Source organism: Homalodisca vitripennis, chromosome X (genome assembly GCF_021130785.1).
Source record: "Homalodisca vitripennis isolate AUS2020 chromosome X, UT_GWSS_2.1, whole genome shotgun sequence".
NCBI classification, from domain to species: domain Eukaryota; kingdom Metazoa; phylum Arthropoda; class Insecta; order Hemiptera; family Cicadellidae; genus Homalodisca; species Homalodisca vitripennis.
The window spans coordinates 27,005,041-27,031,280 of NC_060215.1; the positions used below are offsets into that span (position 1 = coordinate 27,005,041).

The 26,240-nt window shown below is 34.6% G+C and overlaps 1 protein-coding gene across 3 annotated transcripts in view; it reads left to right on the top strand.

Moving 5' to 3' along the window:
* The window catches only part of LOC124368825 (prestin-like), a 188,147-nt gene that overhangs the window by 149,732 nt on the left and 12,175 nt on the right, over positions 1–26,240 (top strand). For all 3 annotated transcript variants that reach the window (XM_046826230.1, XM_046826228.1, XM_046826229.1), the window contains 7 exons: positions 2,576–2,731; positions 5,416–5,526; positions 7,221–7,390; positions 8,698–8,862; positions 11,462–11,566; positions 19,206–19,339; positions 22,842–23,004. In XM_046826230.1, the coding sequence (XP_046682186.1) occupies positions 2,576–2,731; positions 5,416–5,526; positions 7,221–7,390; positions 8,698–8,862; positions 11,462–11,566; positions 19,206–19,339; positions 22,842–23,004 (1,004 nt within the window). The remainder of the gene's footprint in view (positions 1–2,575; positions 2,732–5,415; positions 5,527–7,220; positions 7,391–8,697; positions 8,863–11,461; positions 11,567–19,205; positions 19,340–22,841; positions 23,005–26,240) is intronic.

Here is a 26,240-nt window from a genome sequence, read left to right on the forward strand (position 1 = left end):
TGATACTGTCGATGGTTCTATAAATAAACTATTCGCGAATCTATAAAAACGATCGGTAATTTGCAATATTTTCCCGCCAAAGAACAAAAGATCGATTTGTTGCCATGTTCATAAAGTCTGTGAACAAAACGATCTTTTCATGAACGGACATTCCTTGTTAAGGTTTATTTACCGGTACGTGAATATATTAAATGTTGGGTTTGGTTTATCATCACCAAATATAACATGTCGAAACTTTTCTTGAAAAGTTGTCTCTAACATAATAATGAGGGAAAGTAAAATTGTTCTACATTCTATATCTAGTGTGGCTGCAGTCCTTATTTTAGAAGATTATAAAATCTCAACTGTACTGTACATTGGTTTATTCCAGAACAACGTTTGTCTTTTATGCGTTGTTGTTCAAAATTTATTGTTGGGATAGGCACTTTCCTTATATATATATATATATCTTCAAAAACAACTAGCTAAGGAACTTTTAGAAATTGGAGCATAAATTATGAACAAAGTCTTGAAAGGGGTAAATTAAAAGTAGGTTGTTGAATTGAAAACAAAGCGATGAGTTGGTAAACCGATTTCAATACTTCATGGTAGGGTATCTTCACAGATAAGATTGGGTATTAACTAAGAACATTTGTAATATTTATTCCAAAAAAATAGTCAACTGTATCGCTGGAATTCCTGTTTCTGTTGACATGGCCTGGTGGGAAACCGGTATCTCGGCTGGTGACTTATAAATATGCATTGCGAGCTCACCTACTTCGTTAGTTTCACGTGTAACAGAAGGTGTGCACGCGTATGTGCTACATATCTACATATAATCTGTGCGTCACTTTGTGTCATAATCGTTTACATTTCATTCATTGGTTCTCGTACACGAAAATACTCTCACTGCTGTTGTATAAGATCTTATGTCTGCTTCTTTGCTAGATGCTTCAGACACTTGTGTAGTCTTTTTTCGAGTGGTTATGGCTCAGGAAATCATTCTGTAGTCTTATTTAGCTGAAGTACCAATGTGGGTTGAACAATCTACTTAAGGAGAGAAAGAAAAGATCAGTTAACGTATCATTGCGAAGAAAAAACTCGCGTTGCCTTAAAATTAATAGTAATAGTTAATAAAATATAATATTTATTTCCTCTATTATTGTGTTAACGTGTCATCACATTGACTCACGCGATTGTTCAGATTAATTAATTAACATCTGCTTTAGTTGTTGTACGTGTTTCTTCCCATCTAGGTAACACATCGTTTCATGTTTTTTGTATAACATAAGTAATTCATTATGCGTCAAGTTCACATAAATATTATTCATCTGACTTTCCTCTTCTCCATTTAATTTCAGCAGCACTCAGCAAACTTCTCATTCCCAGGTCAACTATTAGCACTTGGAAAGAGGTCCCAAATCAGGTATTCTTGGATGACACCAAATGACTGAAATGTTTTGGCAATATGTAAAAAGGCCAAATTTGTATTTTCGCCTTGGGCTGTAGCTTTATTCAGTGCACTAACGTGAGTATTTTACGTTGAATATGGCGGGAAAATTCTGGCGTACAGACGCAGATGCAATGAAGTGGTCACTGTAATGTTTTGATTACGAAAATATTATATTTCATAACAAACGTTATAAAGTATTTTAATCTCATTCAATGATTTGACATTGGAACACAAATGGCATTTCTGAATTTGATTTTACTTGAAACTATGATAAACATCCAAATTTTTGAGTTAACTTTCTCCTCTGGAAGTAGTAATAATAGTAGAGTAATATTAGTAAGAGTTTCATTAAGTGTGGTAAATTGTAACAGGTGATATTTAACAGTTAGATACCAAATCATTATAACAAAACATCTTGACAATTTTATCATTAGTATACGAAAAACCTTTAACCTTGAGCAATAAGAATATAAATCTCATGTATCCCTTTAAAGTTTGTATAAGCAACTTTCTCTTCAAACAAAACTATCATTTTACTAATAATGCTTCTATGTCAGTTGTTTTATCTGTGATAGTTATTTACAAATACTTTGCCAGCATTATACTTATTGACCTTAGTACGAGTATATCGGTTTCTTTTTCTTTTTCTTCGTTTTCTTTTTTAATTTCTTAATAAGTAAGGAAAACTGTGCAAACATAACGCGCTAGTTATAATGTACATAGTTACGTAGATTACGAGTTTATATTGCACTTATACATCACAGGAGAGACCATTAAGATAAGGATTCAGTCTTTACTTTTATATTCCTTTTTCTGTACTGTATCTGTATATTTGTATCAACGTAACGTATTGTATTAACTGCCTTTAGGATGTAAATGTGTTTTTTACTTTTTCTCTTTTACTTTACAAATTTCATTTTGTGAAAAGTTTGGTAGTTTAGCAGTTTATTTTGTACTGTATTTAATACTCCTATAGTTTAAATCCAGCCAGCTGACGGTCATTTTGACCAATGCTGTCAAGTGCTTGAAGTTGGGTTCACTGTGGGGACCTAAATGTGTATACACAACTAAAGGGAAAATAAAGCACTTTTTCATTTCATTTCATTTCATATATCGGTTTCATTAGTTTTTATAATTTTGTAGCTCGACTTCTGCATGCGGCCTGTGAATGTTCCCCAAAACAGACTCTGGTGGGTATGGTACCAGCAGTCACCTGGTTAGCGGACTATAGCTGGAAAGATGACCTTGTCAAGGACATCGTCTCTGGGTGTACTGTGGCCATCATGAACATCCCTCAGGGTGAGTGGTGTATATATTAATCTAGCAATCTTTGTTGTTATATTGTTTTATTTATCTCGCCATAATTTCCACATCTACAAAGACACCAGCCTTAACATTTAAAACCAACGAATGATTTAACTGATTGAAATTATTTATATTGGAACACGCATTTTACCTCACCCGGTATCAATAATTAAGGCAATGTGTCCAAAGCATGAACGATAGCGAACAAACTTAATTTCAAATGCCCTTTAGGTACGTCGGTTTTGTTTGGAACTAAACAATAGAGTCAAGACTAAACAATACTCTGTGACAATTTCAGTGTATTATTAGTTGTTTTGTATAAATTTTCTTCTTATGGTATTTACAATTTATATATTATACTAAACACTTTAGAAAAAAATTACAAATAGCAAAACTCGGAGTTTGATTGGGGATGTGCACTAGGTGACTAATAGAGTAGAAATATGGGGAGTAGCACTACGTAACCAATATTACGGAGATATGGGAAGGTGCACGAAGTAACTAATAGGGCGGAGATATGGGGAGTAGCACTAGGTAACTAATACTGTGGAGAAATGGGGAGGTGCATTAGGTAAGTAATAGAGTAGAAATATGGAGAGTAGCACTACGTAACCAATATTACGGAGATATGGGAAGGTGCACGAGGTAACTAACAGGGCGGAGATATGGGGAGTAGCACTAGGTAACTAATACTGTGGAGAAATGGGGAGGTGCATTAGGTAATTAATAGAGTAGAAATATGGGGAGTAGCACTACGTAACCAATATTACGGAGATATGGGAAGGTGCACGAGGTAACTAACAGGGCGGAGATATGGGCAGTAGCACTAGGTAACTAATACTGTGGAGAAATGGGGAGGTGCATTAGGTAACTAATAGAGTAGAAATATGGGGAGTAGCACTACGTAACCAATATTACGAAGGTATGGGAAGGTGCACGAGGTAACTAACAAGGCGGAGATATGGTGAGTAGCACAAGGTAACTAATAGGGTGGAGATATGGGAAGGTGCATTTGGTAACTAATACTTTGGAGATATGGGGAGGTGTACCAGGTAACAAATAGAGTGGAGATTGTGTAGGTGCACTAGGTCACGAATAGGGTAGAGATATAGGGCGGTGCATTAGGTAACAAATACAGTGGAGATTGTGGAGGTGCAAAAGGTCACGAATGGGTTGGAAATATGGGGAGGTACATTAGGTAACTAAGAGAGCGGAGGTATGGGGAGTAGCATTAGGTATCTAATACAGCGGAGAAATGGGGAGGTGCATTAGGTAACTAAGAGAGCGGAGATATGGGGAGTAGCACTAGATAACTAATACAGCGGATAAATGGCGGTCATAAACCGCTGCATTTGTGTGTGTATTTACAAAAAAAGTAGTTTTCATTTTCATTTGGCATTTTGTACAGATCATCATGATAAAAGGATCATCTGATCATCTGATAAAAAGTTCAGGACTAAAAAATAGTGATAAAATGTATCGAAGTAAAATCATTCGATATTATTACTGGCCCTTTGTAAAAAAGTATTTTGAAGTGAGACTGTACCATCACTTAAAAACTGTCTCCGAACCTTTGAACAAATTCAAAATTATAAATCATCAAACTAAAACAGTACATGGGGAAAGAGTTAAACGAGTGTTATATGATTCTTTGGTAAACGAGTTAATTAATTTAGCAATATTTTAAGTTACTTAGTGTAATATAGAACTTTGTTTGCTAATTAAAGCAATTATGAGCAGGCTATTTAATTTTCTGTAGAGTGGCTATTCAGGTTCCAATACCTTGGCGACATGTTTTTCAGGTTATGCTGAACCCTCTGATTAATTACAATCTGACATCCACTTTGATCTTAATATGTTAAACCGTAACAATATAAAGTTTCGCACTGGGTCGAAATGTTGTTAGAACAGTTAAAATGTTCAAATATGTCGTCCATCTACAGTTAACAAGTATTAAACCAAAACAGAAAATAATAAATATTCGCGTATAAAGGCTAGTTAATGGGACGGAGCTGTATCATAATTGGCTGAAGGTTAAACATCAAATACCAATATGGCCAAACAGTAATCAATTTAGCTTCTTTATCGCAGACTGCCAGCTTTTTGATAATTTAACATGATGTATAAGCGGACCTGTATTATGGGCAGTTTCAGTTTGACATCTGTTAACTGGAGTTGACTATCCACTGCGAGACCAAAACATTTCAACACTTTAATTTTGTTACAAATAGTTGTACGAAGTGTGAACTTGAAAACTTCGGTACACTATCTACCCACTTGAGGAAGATTAGTTATTTGGGAGATGTTAGGCAACTAGGTTTGATTAAAACATTCCATCGTTGTGTACTCACCTGCACGCAAATGGTGAACTGTATTGTCTCCTTGAGAAGTGTAGTTATCCAGGTTAGGGAGTAGGGGGCGTTAATCGTATATCGGATAATGAGAGAATTGAGAGTTGGCTTTGTCAGTAGTAAATCAAATCAGACCAATACTCTTGATATTTAAGTAATAATAACGGCCAACGCCTAAGTGATGTGGATTCTACTTTAAACTTGACAATAGACTATGAATCAATGACCCTTTGTACGGATTACTTGGTCTTGTTGATTGAAACAATAGCAGGCAGGGCACCAACGTCCTACACCTTTCAGCTTAAATAAACCATGTGGATGTTTTAGGTATGGCGTACGCACTTCTAGGAAACGTGCCTCCTGTTGTCGGCATCTACATGGCTATATTCCCAGTACTAGTATACGCCTTTCTAGGAACCTCAAGGCATGTTGCTATGGGTAAGTTAAATTTACAGGTATGACGTATGTTATTTTTTAATTATTATGTGATACACTGACTTGACGAAGGTTTTTAAGTAGCTAAAACAAACAACAGGGAATATAATTAGTATTTACTAAAACTAGATGTTAAAGTTACAATATTGTTTGTATCACCATACATTCTTCTTATTGTTAACGTAACATATTGAAACATTATTTTCACTCATTTCACTTTTACATTATTGTATTAGCTAGTATTTATTAAATGTATAATGGACTGACAACTGAGCTCGTCCCCCACTTAGATGATGAAACTATCAATAATACATACCCGCCTGTACAGATGAGTTGAATGAAGCGAGATTGGCTGAATCTTAACCAACAGCGATCAATATCGCCTCTTTATCACAAGCTAAAATGTTTTGACAATTTGATAATGTTGACTATTTTCTTTCATTAAGTTAGGTTTTTTATTGATTATTTATATGGTTTCTCTTATAATAGTATGAAATTTGTGTTTTAGAATTTGTTTTATTTTGTTCAATTTTATTACATGCAGTTTCATATAATTTATTTTCTCTTATGAGTGCAATGAGTTCTTGTCTTCATTATACACGACCGTGCTGTACTTAAGTAAATAAGTAAATAGAGTATTTAGTAATGACAGGAAATACTGATAATCATAACTACAACCTGGAGCAAACACAATAAATAGTGGAACAAAATTGTTTACTAAAACATTTTGCATCTTTATTTACAATATCTTACATTGTGGTAAATACATTTCTGCTATGAGAAGTTAATATGTGCTTTACATTAAAACGAATATTGTTAAAGGGCGAGATTTAAAATTTACAACTTCGTGTCTTCGGTAAAATTAACTATGAATTAGGATTATACTAACATTAATTGATTACACCTGCAATCCGTTAAATATGGATCAATGATGATCTGTGCGCAAATTGAATTGAATAACAGATAACGATAACAAACATTTGTTATAACAAGGTAATTTGAATTAGCATAACAATTATAATGGATATTGAGTGTTCTTCAGATAGAAAGCTGGAAGGATTACCGGATTTCAGATATTTTCCATCGTTATATGATACAGAAATGTATATCACTCCTTTAGGAGAATTGAAATGTACCTCTTCCTCAGGTGTCAAAGGCATACAAATAAGCATACATCAAAATTAAACTGTTCTTTTTTTAATTAATCAAAATGACAATGATGAGTTAATCGCTACACTAGTTAATCGTAGTTTTTAATATTTATGTAACATATAACGGCGAAAACGTTTTCAATGGTTGTTACCCTTTAAAATTCTCCATCGTCAATAAAATAAGTTAAACAAAAATGCAAGTTAGCAGTGAATGAACTCTCTACCGTGGGCATAGTGTGAATTTTTAAATACAAATTGTATGTAACACGCAGAAACTATTAGAATTGGTTTTAGTTTTCAACCACGGATGCAGATGAAGAGAAACAGAGCACATCCGATTTTCATTACAATACGAAGTGGGTTGGAAGTTGAAGGATAATCTGTTTGTGGGAGGTTTACCTCCCGTCTAGTATGCGACCTTCTGCTGCAACCCATAAACATTAAAATCCGATTTCCCATAATAGGAAAACAGAATTAACAGTAAGTCATGTTAAAAAATGTAATCCTCGTAGTACTGAATTATCCTGTTTTCTGGATTGTGTACAGGCTCCTTCGCCGTGATCTGTCTGATGACCGGGAAGGTGGTGTCCGAGTTATCCGGAGGAGGTCCGCCCGCTCCCATGTTCAACTCCACTTCCCCGACAAATACTAGCCTGCCCGTCTACTCTCCCCTGGAAGTCGCTGTCTCTGTCACATTCATGGTGTCCATCTATCAAGTACGTATCTTAAGTTTTGGATGTGCCTGAAGGCACATCCAAAACTTAAAAATTATTCACTTCCAAAGCCATTCAAAGGTCCATGTTTTTTTCAAGCTATCTTTTCTTTAACCACTAGCAACATCTGATGATGAAATAAAGTTCCTTTCCACCAACTAGTTTTGTAAATCGTAATCCATTATCTTTAACCCCTTACTTACTTATATAACTCTTATTAAACGCATATTTCATATTACAAACACGTGGACTAAGACAAAAGTTGTGTATACGTGTTTGCAACGTATATAGTACAGTGTACACGTTAATTTTGGAAAGGTAGTTAGAAATTTTTAAAAACAACTTTCTTTTAAGCTGGTGCGTAGGTCATCTCCTTTCATGTAAGGTTGTTAGAAGTGACTTTAGAGTAAGCTCTTTGACCTCCTACAACTGTATTTATGTTCTGTGATGAATTTTTGTGATTTGGAAGCTTCTAAAAACATCAAACCACCTCTGAAATATTATATTTGTTTTTGGGTTTATATTTTTTTATATTGGGTTTATATTATAATTCGAGGCTAATCCATCGAATTATACAAAATCAATTCAGGTATATTTGATAATTTTTGTGTTTCATGTCCTTAATATTAAATATAGTCTATCGTTAATTTTTGAAGTAGAAAATACTAAAAAGATATTAAATAGTTTTATAAATATAAAGTATATATGTTGTATAAATATAAGTAATGGATTAAATTATACATTTACTGAGGGAATTTCGTCAAGATAATATACTATGATTTACAAAACTAGTTGGTGGAAAGGAATTTTATTTTATAATCAGATGTTGGTAGTGTTTTTTCGTAATAAATGTAATTATTATATATTATATATAGTTTTTTCGTAATATATAATAATATAAATTTATGCTATTATTAAACGCATATTTCGTATTCCAAATACATTGACTAAGAGTTGTGCATACGTGTTTATAACGATATTTAGTGATACAGTACTATCATAATCTAGTTCTTTTCTTTGGCTAAATTTCTTCAGAGGAGCACACTTTCAAGGATGGATTAGCTGATTTTCCTATATCATATTGGGCTCCATGAGGTATGTCAAAGAGAAGATGTTCTCTAAGTATTGCAGTGTTTGCTAATTTGAGTGTTATGGCCACACCATACACACCGCATCTTGTCCTGTAGTGATTCTCCGCTCTACTCTGCACGCCACAATCTCAGCACAGAGCTACGGCGCCTGGATGCTGCAGTGAAAGATGAATGATCTCTAATGCCACCAGAGAATGTTAAGAATTGCCTATGCTGCAGTTGCTGATGTACGTGTTCCGCATGGGCATCATGTGTTCTCTGCTCTCCGAGACCCTGGTGAACGGCTTCACAGCAGGAGCAGCCATCCATGTCTTCACCTCGCAGATCAAAGATCTTTTGGGAATGGATATACGAAAGCACAATGGGAATTTTCAAATCATATACGTGAGTATATACGTACCCAGGCTTTGTAGCACTTTACGATACTGTATAACTAGTATAGAGGTCGATTGTTTTACTACACTCGGCACAAGGGTTTACAATTATCTGACGATTAATTGTAAGGACAATTAATCGTCAGATAACTAGATGTACAGACTGAAAGTCACGATTCTGGCGGTTGGTCTAATTGTGTAAAGCTAAGTAATGTGATATGAGATAAAATTATCGTTTTATATTTTTAACCCTTTCGATAACTCTCCCATTTCGACGTCCACCAAAACTAAAACGACTGACGATCTATTTATTCCTTAAGAGAAATTTCCCTATCGATTAAAAACTAGGTTGTGTGGTATTGCAATACAAAAAGACTAAATGACGCAAGGTTTCTTAAATGATGTGTAATGAAAATTGACTTGGAGGCGGAGTTAGGGCTGTTTTCCACCCAATCTCGAATGTAATTACATGATTAATAATAAGCTAATCTCAGTTATCATGCTTACGAGGCCAGCGCCATATATATCTTCTAATTTTCTGGTTCACGCCACGTATCTAAGTTTATACAAGACAGTTTTTCTATTTTTAAAAATTCATTGATGATGCTCATTTTAGATTCAATTAGCAAATCAAATAGATACACTTAACTCCGTCTAATCCAAAATCAACCTATGGTGTATTGCCCATCGTTACATGTTTCGGAGATAACACTGTATACTGATATCAGTTTTATACTGAGCTGGTGATGGAGTGTTATCTCCGAAATATTTAAGGTGTGACAACACCTCATTGGATGATTTTGGATTTGACGGAGATGAGAATACCTAATTAATTTGATAGGTGTTGTTGTTGATTTTGTGTCCTAAATTGGCTGAAAAGGTACTTGAGGAAAGTGAAATTTTCAATCTTCAATTGAGTACACTATAAAACCGTTACAGCTGGAACCATTGACAAGATGGGCAAAGGCGCAGCTCGGAAGGTGGTCCCTGTCAGTTTTACCCTGACAACAGGTTTTAAACTAAACATTCCTAGGAAGATCGGATGTACAGAATGTCTTTTGTCTCCTTGTGTCCCTCGCTCCTCCGCGCCAATAACAAGAGACAGATTATTTAAAATGCTGTGTCCCAACCGTGGCAGACATAACCGTGCGACTTTAGTCATATTATTTTTAATAGGTGGAGGAGGTTTTAACCTCCTGACAGGTTAAATGACATTTCGTGGACTCACTGAAGTGTATCGTTGTAAACTTGATGCAACGTAACACGTAAACTCCTGTTTTGAAAATGTTAGATGTCAGAATGCGCCACCATTAGATTCTAATCAAAATAAAGAACGTTCGAAACAGACATAAATTCTTTCCGTTGAAGGAGCGACTGATAAAATAGGCGAGATATTAAAAACAGTATATCAGAAAAGCCGATCCAAAAATTATTTAGAATCAGCAAAAGACACGAGTCAATGGTATGCAAAATTCCGGTTAATATTTCATGTATGCTTGAACTAATTTACAGGCACACAAGCTTTATACAAGCTTTGGGAAACTCAGCCATTGCAGAACAAAGTCACAAAACCAAGCATTTTATATAGTGGGAAAAAACTTATTATGTACTCGTAAACCATACTATTATGAAGGGTGGTAAGGAAAACCCTAGAAATAATTTACAAAGAAAATAACAAAGAGACGACTTTAGAGTGAGAAAAAGTTGGCAGGTTGTGATATGAAAGGCAAATATGATATGACTGATGTGACTAACAAATTGATCGCTGATTTATTCATCTTTATCAGTAGGTTGATAATCTCAGCAAATCGAAGTAAAGACAAGTCCTTTTTACAAGCGGCTCACCTTTTGCGGACTTGCATTGTAGGCTCCGCCAGTTTCAGTTTAATATTTGCTTGCAGTTTAATGACTCTGAAATCTGTGACGTTTTAAATTACGTTAGCAATTTTTCGACGCGGTATAGATGCGATGATGCACGCTTGCTTATAAAGGTTTGTGGAAGGCCTGGAGCTATTTCGTGATTGGTTATAGCTCAAAAAATCAGGGATCATTGTGATTTTTTTAGATCAAGTTGCCAACGTTTTGACAACACAAACAAGATATGTCAATATTATAACTCTACTAGTAATGTGTTTACTTTTGTAAACTCGTGTAAACTTAGAATAGTAATAACTAACATTACACCCTAGCATTCTTGATTTTACTGAAAAGATCGCCTTTTAAGAGCACGTTTTGCACATATGTCGTATTATTTAATTGTCTATATCATTATATACCGGGTGTCCCACGAAGAGATTTAAACGTTTTCTTTTCTATTACTTGCCTATTTATGCAACGAACATGTTCAGACTCTACAAAATTGATAAATAGAGGTTAAAAATATTCTGTGAAAATTGCAGCTCTCTAGCAATTGTTGAAACAAAATGGTAGCATATTGAAAATTTTACCATTTTGCTTCCTATAAAAATTCACTTCTTGAATTACCTGATTTTATTACTGCGTTGCAGTTTAAAAAAAACAGGTGATTAATAACTCTCATTGTTGAAAACAGCTGTTTGATTGAAGAATATTGACGAAAAGAATTGGTTAACGTATTCTTTTGCTTACAGACTTACATCGAAGTTTTTAAAAATCTATCGACCATCAACACGGCAGCTTCCATCATCTCTTTGACAACGGTTGTCGTTTTGATACTGGACAACAAATTTGTGAAGGTAAGTTTACTCTACCTTATCGTGTACAATATATTTGATACATTTCTGTATATAATTGTATTAATAATGTTGTAAAATATTTCTGTAACAACACTGAGACCATGATTATGATTTATACTCCTGTATGTATAAATCTATTAATGTTTTAGTAATAATAGGACCCTGTTGATAAGTAATGCTCCACTTAGGGGGACTAATGTATGCAATTTGAACCAGTTAAATGAAATTAATAAATCAGTTCAATAAATTTGAATTGAATTTGTACAATATGTAATTGAAATTTGTAATTTACATACGTTACCAAAAATTAGATACAACATTTTATGTAAAAATACATAATTTTATACAAAATTTACCACAGATTATATATAAGTAATTATAATTGTATACAACTATTAACGTGAAACCAAGGTGAGTCCTAATATTACATGTTTGATATGAACTTTTCAGTAGCAAAAACAGTTGTAGATTGGTGGTAACAGGCGAGGATACTGAAACTACTCTAGATTTATACATACTATCTGGTAGACAGTACCCACGAAATTATAAAGAAAAAATTATGTACAGATAAAAAAAATAATTAACAGAAATAATCCCTAATATTTGTTTTCATAAATTCTACAATGTAGTGCTTCTTTTTTGGATGGTTTGATGTAACATGTATATTTGAGATATACCTACTCATCACTAATTCTCCAACTTCCTGTGTGTGTGTGTGTGTGTGTGTGTGTGTGTGTGTGTGTGTGTGTGTGTGTGTGTGTGTGTGTGTGTGTGTGTGTGTGTGTGTGTGTGTGTGTGTGTGTGTGTGTGTGTGTTTCATGTCGTAAATAGAAAAACTAAAGCATTTTCGTAAAGATCAACCATCAATAAATGAGATTGCAATTCCCGGAAGAGTTACTCATAGATTTTGTTTCTCAACTTCTCGCTGTACTAGAGATGTGAAATTGGACACACACGTGTCTAATGAATGCTCAATCAATACGTCGTAAAAACCCGATGTAGTTTCCGTAAAATATAACTATCCATTGTTTCCATTGTATTTTACTCAAGCAAACACTAATACCGATTTCGCGGAATTTTACATGCAATCATTAGACTGGCACGCCTTGGGCAAACAATAGAGTCTGATTTGTATACCCTACATATACTAATATTTTTACTTTAAACTAAGATAAGTACCTTCATACTCTCTTGATGTTACCATAAAACCATAAAAGTACGCCGAAAGTACTTTTATTATTTTTCCTGATTTACTATAAATATTACTGTTTAAATTCAGTCTTTTTGCTATTCTTGTAACTGGTGAAAAATAGCGTTAAATGTACCACGATTCCACATCTGTTTCTTATATTAAATTGGCTGTTATATAAAAAGTCACGAAAAAACTAAGCAGCTGCATATTTTTGATGTATAGACTATCCTGTTTTTGCTAGTGAGGAAATTCTCTTTTGCTTACTTACTATGGCTGTTTTTATCCTTACCTTTGCTATGGAGTCTCTATATGGGATACGAGAGTAAGAAAACTCAATATGTTTTTTCGTCTCCAGAAAAGAGCTATACGGATTATTTTCAAGTTGAGTCGTTCCCAGTCTTGTAGAGGGTTACTTTCGCAGTAATAATATCCTTACGTTCCCATCCATTTATATCCTTCAGTGTCTTTCTTTTTACAAAAAGTATCCCCACCTTTTTTCAGTCAACGTTAATCCAGCCCATAATTACTCCTTAAGAAAAAGAAACAACCTAATCCTACCCTGCCATAAAACATCTTTTTTTGAAAAACAAAGTCTTTACTCCTGCATCCGCCTTTTTAACTCTTTGCCATCCTGCTTGAAAATTGTTGTGGACGATAGGGAATTTCAAAATCGTCTGAAAAAAATTTCTTATTTTCGAGAGAATATTACAGTGTCCGGGAATACGTTGAGGATAATAAATTGTAGATCACTCCTGTTATATTGATTTGGTCTTGTTGTGTTTGATCTGTCAGTAGTCTATACTTTAAGTTAGGATATTATAATTTTCTTGACGAATGCCTATGCATGTTATGTTTTTGGCAATAAATGAATTGATTGATTGATTGATTGTTTTTCTTTATTCGAAAAGTGTCCGCTAGTGATTTTAAAATGGCTAATTCACTTATTTTTGGATACATAGTAAATAACACATTTTTAATAAGATCTGATTTTTGCGTTAAAACATCCTTTTTGTTCAAATCAAGTATATCCATAAATGTAAATACACCATTAACAATTTAAGAATGAATAGGGACGAACTGTTATTAATGAAATTATACGTTAATGACATATTTTATAAACATCACCTTCTTAATTTTAAAATTAACCATATATTTAACACTGCATTCACTTAACTATAATACTCCAGTACCATCACATTCAACGATGTTAACGTTACAATTAGTATAATGTTAACCTCCTCCTCCTTTGTATAAAAACTTTCGACGTAAATGAGTGTGTTTACATATAATTATTAATATTCATAAATGACAAAATGTTAGATGTTTTATGTTTGTATATAAACTGTTGAGTTGTAAATGTTATACTATATAGTGTGTTTAATGCAGTCCAAATATTGTACTTCTCTCGTTTGGAAACACAATTAAGTTCCATTACATTCAGAAAGATTGGCTAAAAAATTTTAGCAATCAGTGGTTTCCAATTGTGTTTCAATGGTATTTACATACAAGCGAGTTCTCTACTGATTGGACTAAATTTTTCTTAAGGATATTCAACACAACATGAGTTAAAATAAAATGATTTAAGTAATAATAGGAATTCGTTTGTTTATTTAATAGGAGTCCACTGTAGGTAAACATATTGGGTATTTATTCCGGGTATACAGTGAAACCCAAGGCCGTGTAAAAACAATGTAAATTTTTTACCCCTTTCAAATTAAAGTTGGAATCAATTTGATCGCGAGCTACTTCTCTTGTCGCATCCAGAACAGGCAATATAAGAACCTGTTCTACAAAGGTACTATAAGTACACAATTTTATTTTATAAAACTCCTTTCAATTTTTATCGTGTACCGGACTTTTGCCCACAGGTTCGCTCATCCCAAGCCTAAAGGCATAAATCGTTTGAGAGGTTTATATTTTTTATAATTCTTATATATTTTATATTTTAAAATTCTTTATATATTTTTTAAATTTCTCCTTTAAGAAGCCTTCTTTGGGAACAATTTATTGATAACTCTATGAAAAAATGTAGGCATTTACTTTACTGATTCAAAGTCATTATGACGTCAGACAAGCGGAACAACGACTAAATATAAGAATATAAATTTTTACCGTAATTTATTTTTAATGGGAGGCCATTCTCCTTTTAGGCCTTATTCTGTCCGTCCTCATGGGGCATTGGCCTGCCCAGTCATCTTATCAAACAGAATAAGGGGAAGGAGTCTGTACAATATAAGATCGATTGTACTGATAAAAAGTGCGAGGTCATAGACAGACAGGACTCGAACCTGCGCTATCTCTATTGAAATCCAAAATCCGACGTCTAAAGACCGTTTTATTATCAACACTCCTGTTGCACAGGAAAGTGAAATATACGTAAAAGAGAAATGTATAATATATTGAAGGAGATTGTGTTTTCACATCAAAAACTTGTAGTTTCTGATCAATATTATATTACAAAACATTTCATTTTCTTACGCAATGTTTCATTAAGTTGTAAGTTATACATAGGAATCGAATCTTCAGCCCATTTCCCCTTGAGTTTGGTTACAAAATTACGAAACATTCCTACTTTAAATGCATACATTCCTGGTGGAATGGCCAAAACATGTTTTCTCATGTTTTCTCATGTTTTCTCTTGTTTTCTCATGTTTTCTCATGTTTTCTCATGTTTTCTCTTGTTAACTGTGACTAGAAAAAAAACCTACTTCGAAACCCATCGCTCTATAGGTTTGATTGCTGTTTAGGTACGGACCTGTAGAAATGAGATGCGCTAAATAGTAGACAGTTTCTCTCTAAACAACGTGATACGTCAGTCACGTGATAAGCTCATTCGATCGAGGACAACTTCAATGAGACGATACTCGTAAATAAACTTTGTTATTTTCTCGAATATTTTCTGCCAATTGTCTAACGCGCCTTTTACTAGTTGGAAACATTGCCGCTCATTTTTCATATACACGCGTTTTAAAGAATGAAAGATCATAAAATACTTCATATTTTTGTTAAATTTCGTGGATAAAATAAATAAAATCTATGGACTTTGGAGAAAGTTTGATGTCAAAGAACTTGAAAGATAAGCATTATTTACCATTATCAAATCGATTATATTACTACTCATACCAGTTCATAGAAGAATTCATTAAGTGTACCAACGAAAAATTAAGACAACCACGAAAAATTTAACAATGAACCACTACCTTCCACTTGATATTTCGCTGCTAAACGGTTGTAGTTTTTTGTGGATATCAATAGATAAGAAGTTTTATCCTCGCCTCGTAACAATGCCGTGGGCTATTCGCAACTTGTAAATTTATCGTCGTATGTTACAAAAAGTATAACACAACGTTTCGAGGATTGTATCTATCCTCTTCGTCAGGTGGGGGAGGTATTAATACATACAAAAATAAAGAACAGAAACAAGAAAAGAAGAGAAAGAAAAGGATTCAAACATACCCAAAACTGCTTGGGTATCAACATTTAGTTGACGCGTTGTCACTGCATAGAATGCAAGTTTCGAGAAAATTCACGAATACGACAACCACACCAGCACAGAGTACAGAGCAATTAGCTACATTGCTAAAAGCTGATTGTGCTCTGGACTTGCATACTGTTCAGTGAGTGACTCGCCTGGACTGGACTCAAAGCAGCTTTTGAGTATGTTTCAATCCTTTTCTTTCCCTTCTTTTCTTCTTTCTGTTCTTCATTTTTTGTATGTATTAATACCTCCCACACCTGACGAAGAGGATAAATTCTAATCCTCGAAACGTTGTGTTATACCTTTTGTAACACATAACGATGGCAAATGTCCAAAATTCTGTTATCCTTTCAAACCTTATATCGTCAATAACAAACTTTAAACAAGGAATTGCAAAGCTAATTCGAATTTCCTAATATTCACCACTTCGGAAATTTTTTGATTAATACATCAATTCAGATTGTATACACTAATAAATATTCCATAGCATGTCATACTGTCTAACAATGTTCAAATGTTCAATAGAGTATCGAGTATTCAACATACTCCTGCTCTAATTTCTTGTCGTATTTTTTCCATTTTTCAACGAATACAGACGTATTAGTATTATCATATTAATCTAATACAGCTCACAACTTTAAGATCATTAAATTGTGTTATCAATACAGTTGCAATGTTAATCGTTTAACCAATACAGTTTTCAGCTCTCCGAAAATCTCAAATGTATAGGAGAAAAATAATTGCATCTAATCATGGTAAGTCGGTGATTTTTGTTTCTATAAATATTTTACTAGTAATACATTTTTTAGTACATCCGAAAGCATTCACATATTTGTTTCATGCAAATCATTACGTTTGTCCGGAAAATTGTGATAGTGGACAAAACCAACCGCGTCATTCAATCGCGTGAAATGTCGCAGTTATAGGACATGGTGACTACCTAACATGAAGGTAGTTAAGGTAAACAGTAATTTTATTGTTTACAGAGTAATTTTGCCAGGAGTAATGGAAACGTTAACCCCGTTTTTGTTGAAGCGTTATTTTGCATGCTTACCACTCACCCAATGAATGAAGTTTATATCACTGAAAAGGTACTACTTCGGTTTGTTGCGCCCAAAAGTTGCTACGAATAATAGTTATAACAATTTAGTATTTCAATGTTAATCACAATATCCTTCCGAAAGTTTGAATTTTAAACAGCCCAGGTAAACTGGGGTATTTTTCGTAAGGAATTCAATCAGTAATCCTTGAGTTGTTCTATACGTCATAGAATATTACGGCATCGTTTGAAGTATAGTTGTTTTATTTATCTAATCGTTGCTTAATTCGGTGCCTCTTTCTCTCACGTTTTCTCGTTGAATAAGGCAAGTTTGAGTAGTACGTAATTATTTCTTATCAAAATGAACATTCTTGCCAAAACTTTACATTTGTTATGCACTAGGAATAGTTCTCAACATGAAAATAACTTATTTAAGCACCAAATAAGATAAGAAAGTTACTTTAAACAATAATTATTTCAAACATAACTTCAACAAACTATACATTATCGGATTGTCGATTAGTAAGCTACATTCGCCATTAATGCCGACTATAATATGCCGGCATATAACAAACCTTAACCATAAAATTAGGGTTTGACAGATATAGAGTATTAGAGATAGGGTTCCTAAACTAACTACAAAGTTAGTAAATTCGATATGTTAACAGATTAGCCAGCGTAATCAGGACAAAGACCGCCCTAATTGTAACAAACTCGTATAACTTCTGTACTCCAGGTAACCTTGTAACATGTTTAAAACTTTGCCCTGGGCCAGAAGAGGAAATACAGGAATACAATCAGCTGGGTAGAATCTTTAGTGAGGTGTTTTTTATTTTACATGTCGCAAATGCGCTGAGATAATCTAGGCCACCTAAGTTAATTATTCGTATATCGTAAGAGAACAGAAACGCATTGTGTGATTAACAGAAGACGTCTACCAGCAGATAAATGCAATGAGACGAGTTACAAGGCAGGGATTTGTAATGAAAAAATAAATGAGAAGATAAAAGTGGCTCCTACAAACCAATGAAATCCTACCCAGCATATCACTCCATTAGTAATAATTCATTAGGTCCAACACAGATACCTTAAAGAGAGATTCGACTAACTCTGGTCCAGAACTAATCTAATTCCCCAACATATTAAGGCAGTCAGATATATTTGCAAGTTGTTATCTGATTGTGAGGTAAGACTTGTATTGGAAAATAGTGTCAACTTAATTTACCAAATATAAACCTTTTATTGTTATTAAAGAAGGTTTTCATTTATAAAAATGTTGTAATCCACATTTCTCATGCTAAATGTGTGTAAACCTTTGTATAAGACACACAATCTTGTATGTTTGTATATGTTATCTAATTTTTTGCATATCTTATATTAGTACATGTTTTAGAAAAAATGTATCAGCCCTCATTCCCGACTACTCCAGCAGTCAATTTAAAAGTTCTTCGTTGTTGAAAAAGGACAGTAGGAATCTTGAGATTTAGTTCTAAAGTTTGTCTTGAAACAAACAACTATCAGGAGGGTTTGCTTTACCGGATGATTAAAAGTGTATTTGAAATGTACACTACTGGAAAGCATCAATAGTTTTAATAAAAGATACGGTGTCTTGTTAGACACAGATCTTTCCTTAAATAACTGCTAGAATAGAATTTCTTTTAAACCATACAACCAGCTTCCTAACAAGTCTTAAACAGGTCAATTCCTGAAAACATTTAAAGTTCCCTTCAGCGCCTCCTCACAGACCGGATATATTATTCCGTTAACTAACTAAATAATTTAGAGATTCCTAAATTTAGCGTTTAGTGAAAATTATTTTCAATAGTTAGGTTTTGCAACTTGCAAACTTGTAGTATTTGTATAAATGTAATAGTATATGTAAAGTTTGACAGCTCACATGTTTATAAATACCCGAATATCTTATTTACAGCCGTGGGTGAGCCGAAGGTCGGTGATTCCTGTACCCGTAGAACTGATAGCTGTCACCGTAGGTACAATCGCCTCCACCTTCTGGGATATACACGTTAAGTACAATCTCACTACGGTCGGACATATATCCATCGGGTAAGAGCGTAACCATTAAGCTACTTTACAGATTTAGAATTTAAATATCTATGGAGTTTGAAATTAAAATTGTATTTGTAACAATGTAAAGTGGGTTTTCTAAGGTATGCTTTACTACTTCAGAAGTGTTGTAATTTAATGTTACTTTATACACTGTTTCCTTCGAAACAATTTTTTTGCCAATCTTCTGAGCAGTTTAAGACGAAATAGAAATTCCTAAACCGTAACTGAAAAGTTTTGCAACCCCAAGAAAACAGTTGGAATTAAACATATTTCAAATTACAATTTGTTACTTATTTGCAATTCTTCATGTTAAAAAATAAACCCTGAGTCGTAAACCGAATTTCGTGTTTACACTAGTAGATAAAATACTGAAACTTTCTTTGATCCTTGTTAAAACTCAAATGTGCGCCAAAAATTGCAACATTTTTAGTTGCAAACTTACTTTTATGTTATAAATACATATCTCACGCACTTGCAGGACACACTATGCACTTTGTTAGCAATTTTCGGTCCTACTTGAAGTATGACATATTTAAAGTTGCTGCTTTCCTTTCTCAAAAATGTTATATAACCGCATTCTGTCCTCAGTTCTCCTGACGGTGGATCAATATCATACCTTTTCAGATCTCCACTATATCTGGTTAATGCTCCTAGCGATGGTCTTATCAATCTTCTTGATGCTCTTTGGGTAGCCAAAATAAAACATAGAGTAAACAATAAAACTAATAACAAGCACTTGCAGCTGCAATTTAATCATCCACTCCCCACATCTTAAATGACACTAACCGCCCAAACAATAAGTTCGATCCCTTTTTAAGTGCATACATAGTTTCCAAGCAAAACATCAGAAAACAAAATGTTCCAAACAAACCTGAGTTACTTGATAACATTTTAGTTGCAAACTTCTGTGTAAACACGTCTTCACGAATGAATTTGTGGTCATAATAGAATGTCATTTGCATTACTATTATAGTGTTAAATATTTAATAAGGGCACATAGATTAATATAGTAGGTTCATAAAGGCTGGAAAATATATGTGCATTGTTAATATAGTATGGTTAAAATTACTCTATTAGTTTATTTAAATAAGGTTGCTAATAAAACCCTTTTATTTTTATACATACATACATATATATATATATAAATATATATATATATATATATATATATATATATATATATATATATATATATATCGCATGGGGGACAAAGGCAGCTATCCATAAATAAATAAATTAAAAATTACAATTATTAAAAAGTACGTAAGAACAAAGTTCTTGAGTCATAAATTAAAAATAATATTAAGATCTCCCGTCACAAAGCTAAATCCAAATTACTGAGCCAGTTTAGAGATCCTTTTATTAAAAAGTGTTTTTAAATAAAAAAATACAAACTAAAATTTGGTGCTAACTCTACTGATATGTACAATAAAACTGGCTGTTTGAATATAAAACATAGATTGTTGAATATTGAACTGAAACTGTTCATCCAGCAACTGATATTGGTCCTTTAACTCAAAATTAATTTTTAATCTGTTAAAATATAAAGAATATTTTAAATTATCCTGTGTAAAGTTATTATTTATGTAGATTAACGACGTAAATCGTTTAACTACATAATGTTTGATTTTCTTATATTTTTATATAAGTAGAACCATACACGCTGTAATAGGTAAGGAAATCATTACAACAGTTCAACAATATAATGCTATAATCGCAAAGACAGACAGACAGATGGATGGACTGTTCTTTGGCCCTAAAATCAATACAGTTCCAAGAGACACCTATGTACCAAGTTTCAAAACATTAGGATCTTTCTATCAAGAGTTTATTGCGAAGACATACAGACAGATAGACGGACTGCTCTTTGGCCCCGAAATCAAAACAGTTCCAAGAGACACCTATGTACCAAGTTTCAAAACATTAGGATCTTTCTATCAAGAGTTTATTGCGAAGGACAGACAGACAGATAGACGGACTGATGTTTGGCCCCGAAATCAAAACAGTTCCAAGAGACACCTATGTACCAAGTTTCAAAACATTAGGATCTTTCTATCAAGAGTTTGTTGCGAAGACAGACAGACAGATGGATGGACTGTTCTTTGGCCCTAAAATCAATACAGTTCCAAGAGGAACCTATGTACCAAGTTTCAAGACATTAGGATCTTTCTATCAAGAGTTTATTGCGAAGACAGACAGACAGACGGATGGGACTGTTCTTTGGCCCTAAAATCAATACAGTTCCAAGAGACACCTGTGTACCAAGTTTCAAAACATTGGGATCTTTCTATCAAGAGTTTATTGCGAAGACAGACAGACAGATAGACGGACTGCTCTTTGGCCCCGAAATCAAAACAGTTCCAAGAGACACCTATGTACCAAGTTTCAAAACATTAGGATCTTTCTATCAAGAGTTTGTTGCGAAGACAGACAGACAGATGGATGGACTGTTCTTTGGCCCTAAAATCAATACAGTTCCAAGAGGAACCTATGTACCAAGTTTCAAGACATTAGGATCTTTCTATCAAGAGTTTATTGCGAAGACAGGCAGACAGACGGATGGACTGTTCTTTGGCCCTAAAATCAATACAGTTCCAAGAGACACCTGTGTACCAAGTTTCAAAACATTGGGATCTTTCTATCAAGAGTTTATTGCGAAGACAGACAGGCAGATAGACGGACTGCTCTTTGGCCCCGAAATCAAAACAGTTCCAAGAGGAACCTATGTACCAAGTTTCAAGACATTAGGATCTTTTTATCAAGAGTTTATTGCGAAGACAGACAGACAGATGGATGGACTGTTCTTTGGCCCTAAAATCAATACAGTTCCAAGAGACACCTATGTACCAAGTTTCAAAACATTAGGATCTTTCTATCAAGAGTTTATTGCTAAGACAGACAGACAGATGAATGGACTGTTCTTTGGCCCTAAAATCAATACAGTTCCAAGAGACAAGTTACTATGTACCAAGTTTCAAGACATTAGGATCTTTTTATCAAGAGTTTATTGCGAAGACAGACAGACAGATGGACGGACTTCTCTTTGGCCCTAAAATCAATTCAGTTCTAAGAGGAACCTACGTACCAAGATTCCAGAGGTTAGGAAATTTCTATCAAGGGTTATCGCACCGACCGACAGAATTGACTCAGTTGACTTAGAAAACGACACGATTTTAAGAAGGAACTGGAAAATTCTTACTGATCATCTTTATGGATCATCACTTTGTTTAATATTATTAGTATTATAAGTAACCCATGGATGATTTTACGCTAGTGATGTAAATTTTATTACGTTATTGATGGTATAGAGAGAATTAATACTTAATTTTAAAAAATACTCGGACATTTATTGCAACGCCTTGTTGGCTACTTTCCTTTTGATACTGTAATTACAAGACTTTCAAATAAATACTGAACCACACTGCTTTTTTTGTTCTAGCTTTTTACATTAAAAACGTGAAAACTTTTAAATGTAAGTAACTCGTGTTTTGTCCGACAGGCTTCCGGGATTCCATTCTCCCAACTTCGAGCTCATTCCGGCGGTCGCAGTGGACAGTTTCATCATCGCAGTCATCGCCTACATAGTCACCATCTCCATGGCTTTGATATTTGCCCAGAAAATGAAATATGAAATCGACGCAAATCAGGAGCTATTGGCTCAGGTATGTTTATTTGACAATAATTTCTTTTATTGGTTGTTACCATAAGTATTGTTTTCCTTTTCAATATACCATCGTTTTATCTAGCCAGAGAAGCTTGCGCTCAAATTGGTTCTGAACCTCCATCCAGAACCATGTTCCAAGTATGGACACCTCCTGATAATCAGATATGCATGCATTAAAATATGATAGACAGTACTTAAACATTGAAATGGCCGTAGTGTTCAATAGTCATGTAAATTACGATCACATGTAGTCGAGGTGTTTTCAACGCTGTTAGGTAAATGCGAGGAAAAAAGTAGTCAAGGTCGTCGCTGTATTTCCAGTGAACTGCCAGCTCATTGTGATAAAAGTAGTTGGCACGTATATTCCAGACAGGTCGAACACGTCATTCAGATTTCCCTCTGGGTTCCTAAAGCACCTCATATTCCGTATCGTAAACGTGCTTATCATCTCGTTTCTTTATCTCGTATGCATTTATTCAGTCTTAATCTAGTTCGCAGCAAGGCATGTTGTAATTGGTCTGGTGTAAGTATGAACATTACAGTATTTCACTGTGCAAAACAAAATAGTAACTTTACTCCACTACGATCCACTCACTTCCTCATCCACCCACGCCAAATAAATGATTTTGTTCTTGTCTTGGTACACTTTGTAATGTTTAGTCAAACCTTTGTTACAACAGTGTTGGCCAGATTTGTAGCCAAGCAGACCTAGCAGTTTTTACTTTTCGTTCCTGTTGCAGTGTTCCAATAGGACGTCCTCTAAGAATCAGCGGGTTGGTAGACAGGAAGTCCTCAAGGTTATCTAGGACGAATCAAGTCACAAATTAAACTTGGAACTTCAACGGGCGGATTTGGTAATAAGTGACTGGAGGAATGGCATTTGAAAATCGTAGATTTAATTTTGAAGGGTGTCACAATTAGTTGTCAAAACAAGCAATTTCTTTTATACTCGACCTTTATTGGGTTATAAAGGCCCTTTTGAAGTTCTCGTTGGGCCTTTGTAGAATTATGTACTGTGTAAGGTTACTTCTATGTGTTAGGTTAGTTATTTACCTGACTAAGAGATCAGACTTCAAATCACGAAACGTAGTTTAACTTATTATTTTGTATTTCTGAACGATATAAAATGTCTGTTAAAATTCTGTTTCCTTCACAATCCATCCATCGTCACAAACAAACTTCAAACAAAGAGTAGCAAATTAGTATATACTTCTTTACGCATCTAAAATAATAAACCTGCAAGGTCCAGATCGGAAACCTAGATCTCTTAAGTTACTATTATTCCATCTGTGTGAATATAATTGGTTTTACTGTAAACTCATCCTACTAAATTGTCTATTATTAGTTTCATTTTGAAAACATCCCTATCCTATTTAATATTGAACATCTACCAGAGTTTCGCTTCAAAAACTGAAACCATCTTTGTAAGTTGTTTAAATATTAGCGAATTCTGTCCTTTCATAATAGGTTCTACTTCACAAATTAGATTGAACCCAATTAGATTGAACGAATTTGTTGATTACTAGAACATTTTCACTCAGAGATTTGAAACCTGTGACAGACAAATCAAATCACAGATTGGAGAGTTTAGTATCCTTGGATAATCCCAAGTTAAACAACAATTGATTAAATTAAGTTCCAATTGATTAAGTTAAATTAATTTTACTTGTTAGTTAGTTTCAACTTTTCTTACACCTTGTCTGCCAATCAATCTCATATTGAAGAACAAAAAAAATCTAATAATGTTAAGACTGTCTGTGCAAAGGTTTCATTTTTTAAATTTCTTGTGTTGATTGCTCAGCTCTATTGTTACACAGTAGAAATACATAATAATTATAATAATAATAAATACAATGTAATTCTGTTTCTTTTTGGGAGATCTGCTGTGCTCCTAATAATGCGGACAACACGTGCTCTATTGTCTTCCTTTTTAGTCTGTATGGGTGGTTCTGCATGTCTTTAAGCAAGTATCTATTTCAATTCTCCACATGGAGATGGAACCGGACGACCTATAGTGCTGCTCGGGGCCCCATGGTCCATCCAAATATGTTACAAGTTCTGTAATCAAGAGATAGAACCTGAGTACCTGCTCGGGGCCCCATGGTCCATCCAAATGTGCTACAAGTTCTGTAATCAAGGGATAGAACCTGAGTGCCTGCTCGGGGCCCCATGGTCCATCCGAATGTGTTACAAGTTCTGTAATCAAGGGATAGAACCTGAGTACCTGCTCGGGGCCCCATGGTCCATCCAAATGTGCTACAAGTTCTGTAATCAAGGGATAGAACCTGAGTACCTGCTCGGGGCCCCATGGTCCATCCAAATGTGTTTCAAGTTTTGTAATCAAGGGATAGAACCTGAGTACCTTCTCGGGGCCCGATAGTCCGTCCAAATGTGTTACAAGTTTTGTAAGCTAGGGATAAAACCTGAGAACCTACTCGGGGCCCCATGGTCCATCCAAATGTGTTACAAGTTCTGTAATCAAGGGATAGAACCTGAGTACCTGCTCGGGGCCCCATGGTCCATCCAAATGTGTTACAAGTTTTGTAATCAAGGGATAGAACCTGAGTACCTGCTTGGGGCCCCATGGCCATCCGAATGTGTTACAAGTTCTGTAATCAAGGGATAGAACCTGAGTACCTGCTCGGGGCCCCATGGTCCATCCAAATGTGTTTCAAGTTTTGTAATCAAGGGATAGAACCTGAGTACCTTCTCGGGGCCCGATAGTCCGTCCAAATGTGTTACAAGTTTTGTAAGCTAGGGATAAAACCTGAGAACCTACTCGGGGCCCGATAGTCCGTCCAAATGTGTTACAAGTTTTGTAAGCTAGGGATAAAAACCTGAGAACCTACTCGGGGCCCCATGGTCCATCCAAATGTGTTACAAGTTCTGTAATCAAGGGATAGAACCTGAGTACCTGCTCGGGGCCCCATGGTCCATCCAAATGTGTTACAAGTTCTGTAATCAAGGGATAGAACCTGAGTACCTTCTCGGGGCCCGATAGTCCGTCCAAATGTGTTACAAGTTTTGTAAGCTAGGGATAAAACCTGAGAACCTACTCGGGGCCCGATAGTCCGTCCAAATGTGTTACAAGTTTTGTAAGCTAGGGATAAAACCTGAGAGAACCTACTCGGGGCCCCATGGTCCATCCAAATGTGTTACAAGTTTTGTAATCAAGGGATAGAACCTGAGTACCTGCTTGGGGCCCCATGGCCATCCGAATGTGTTACAAGTTCT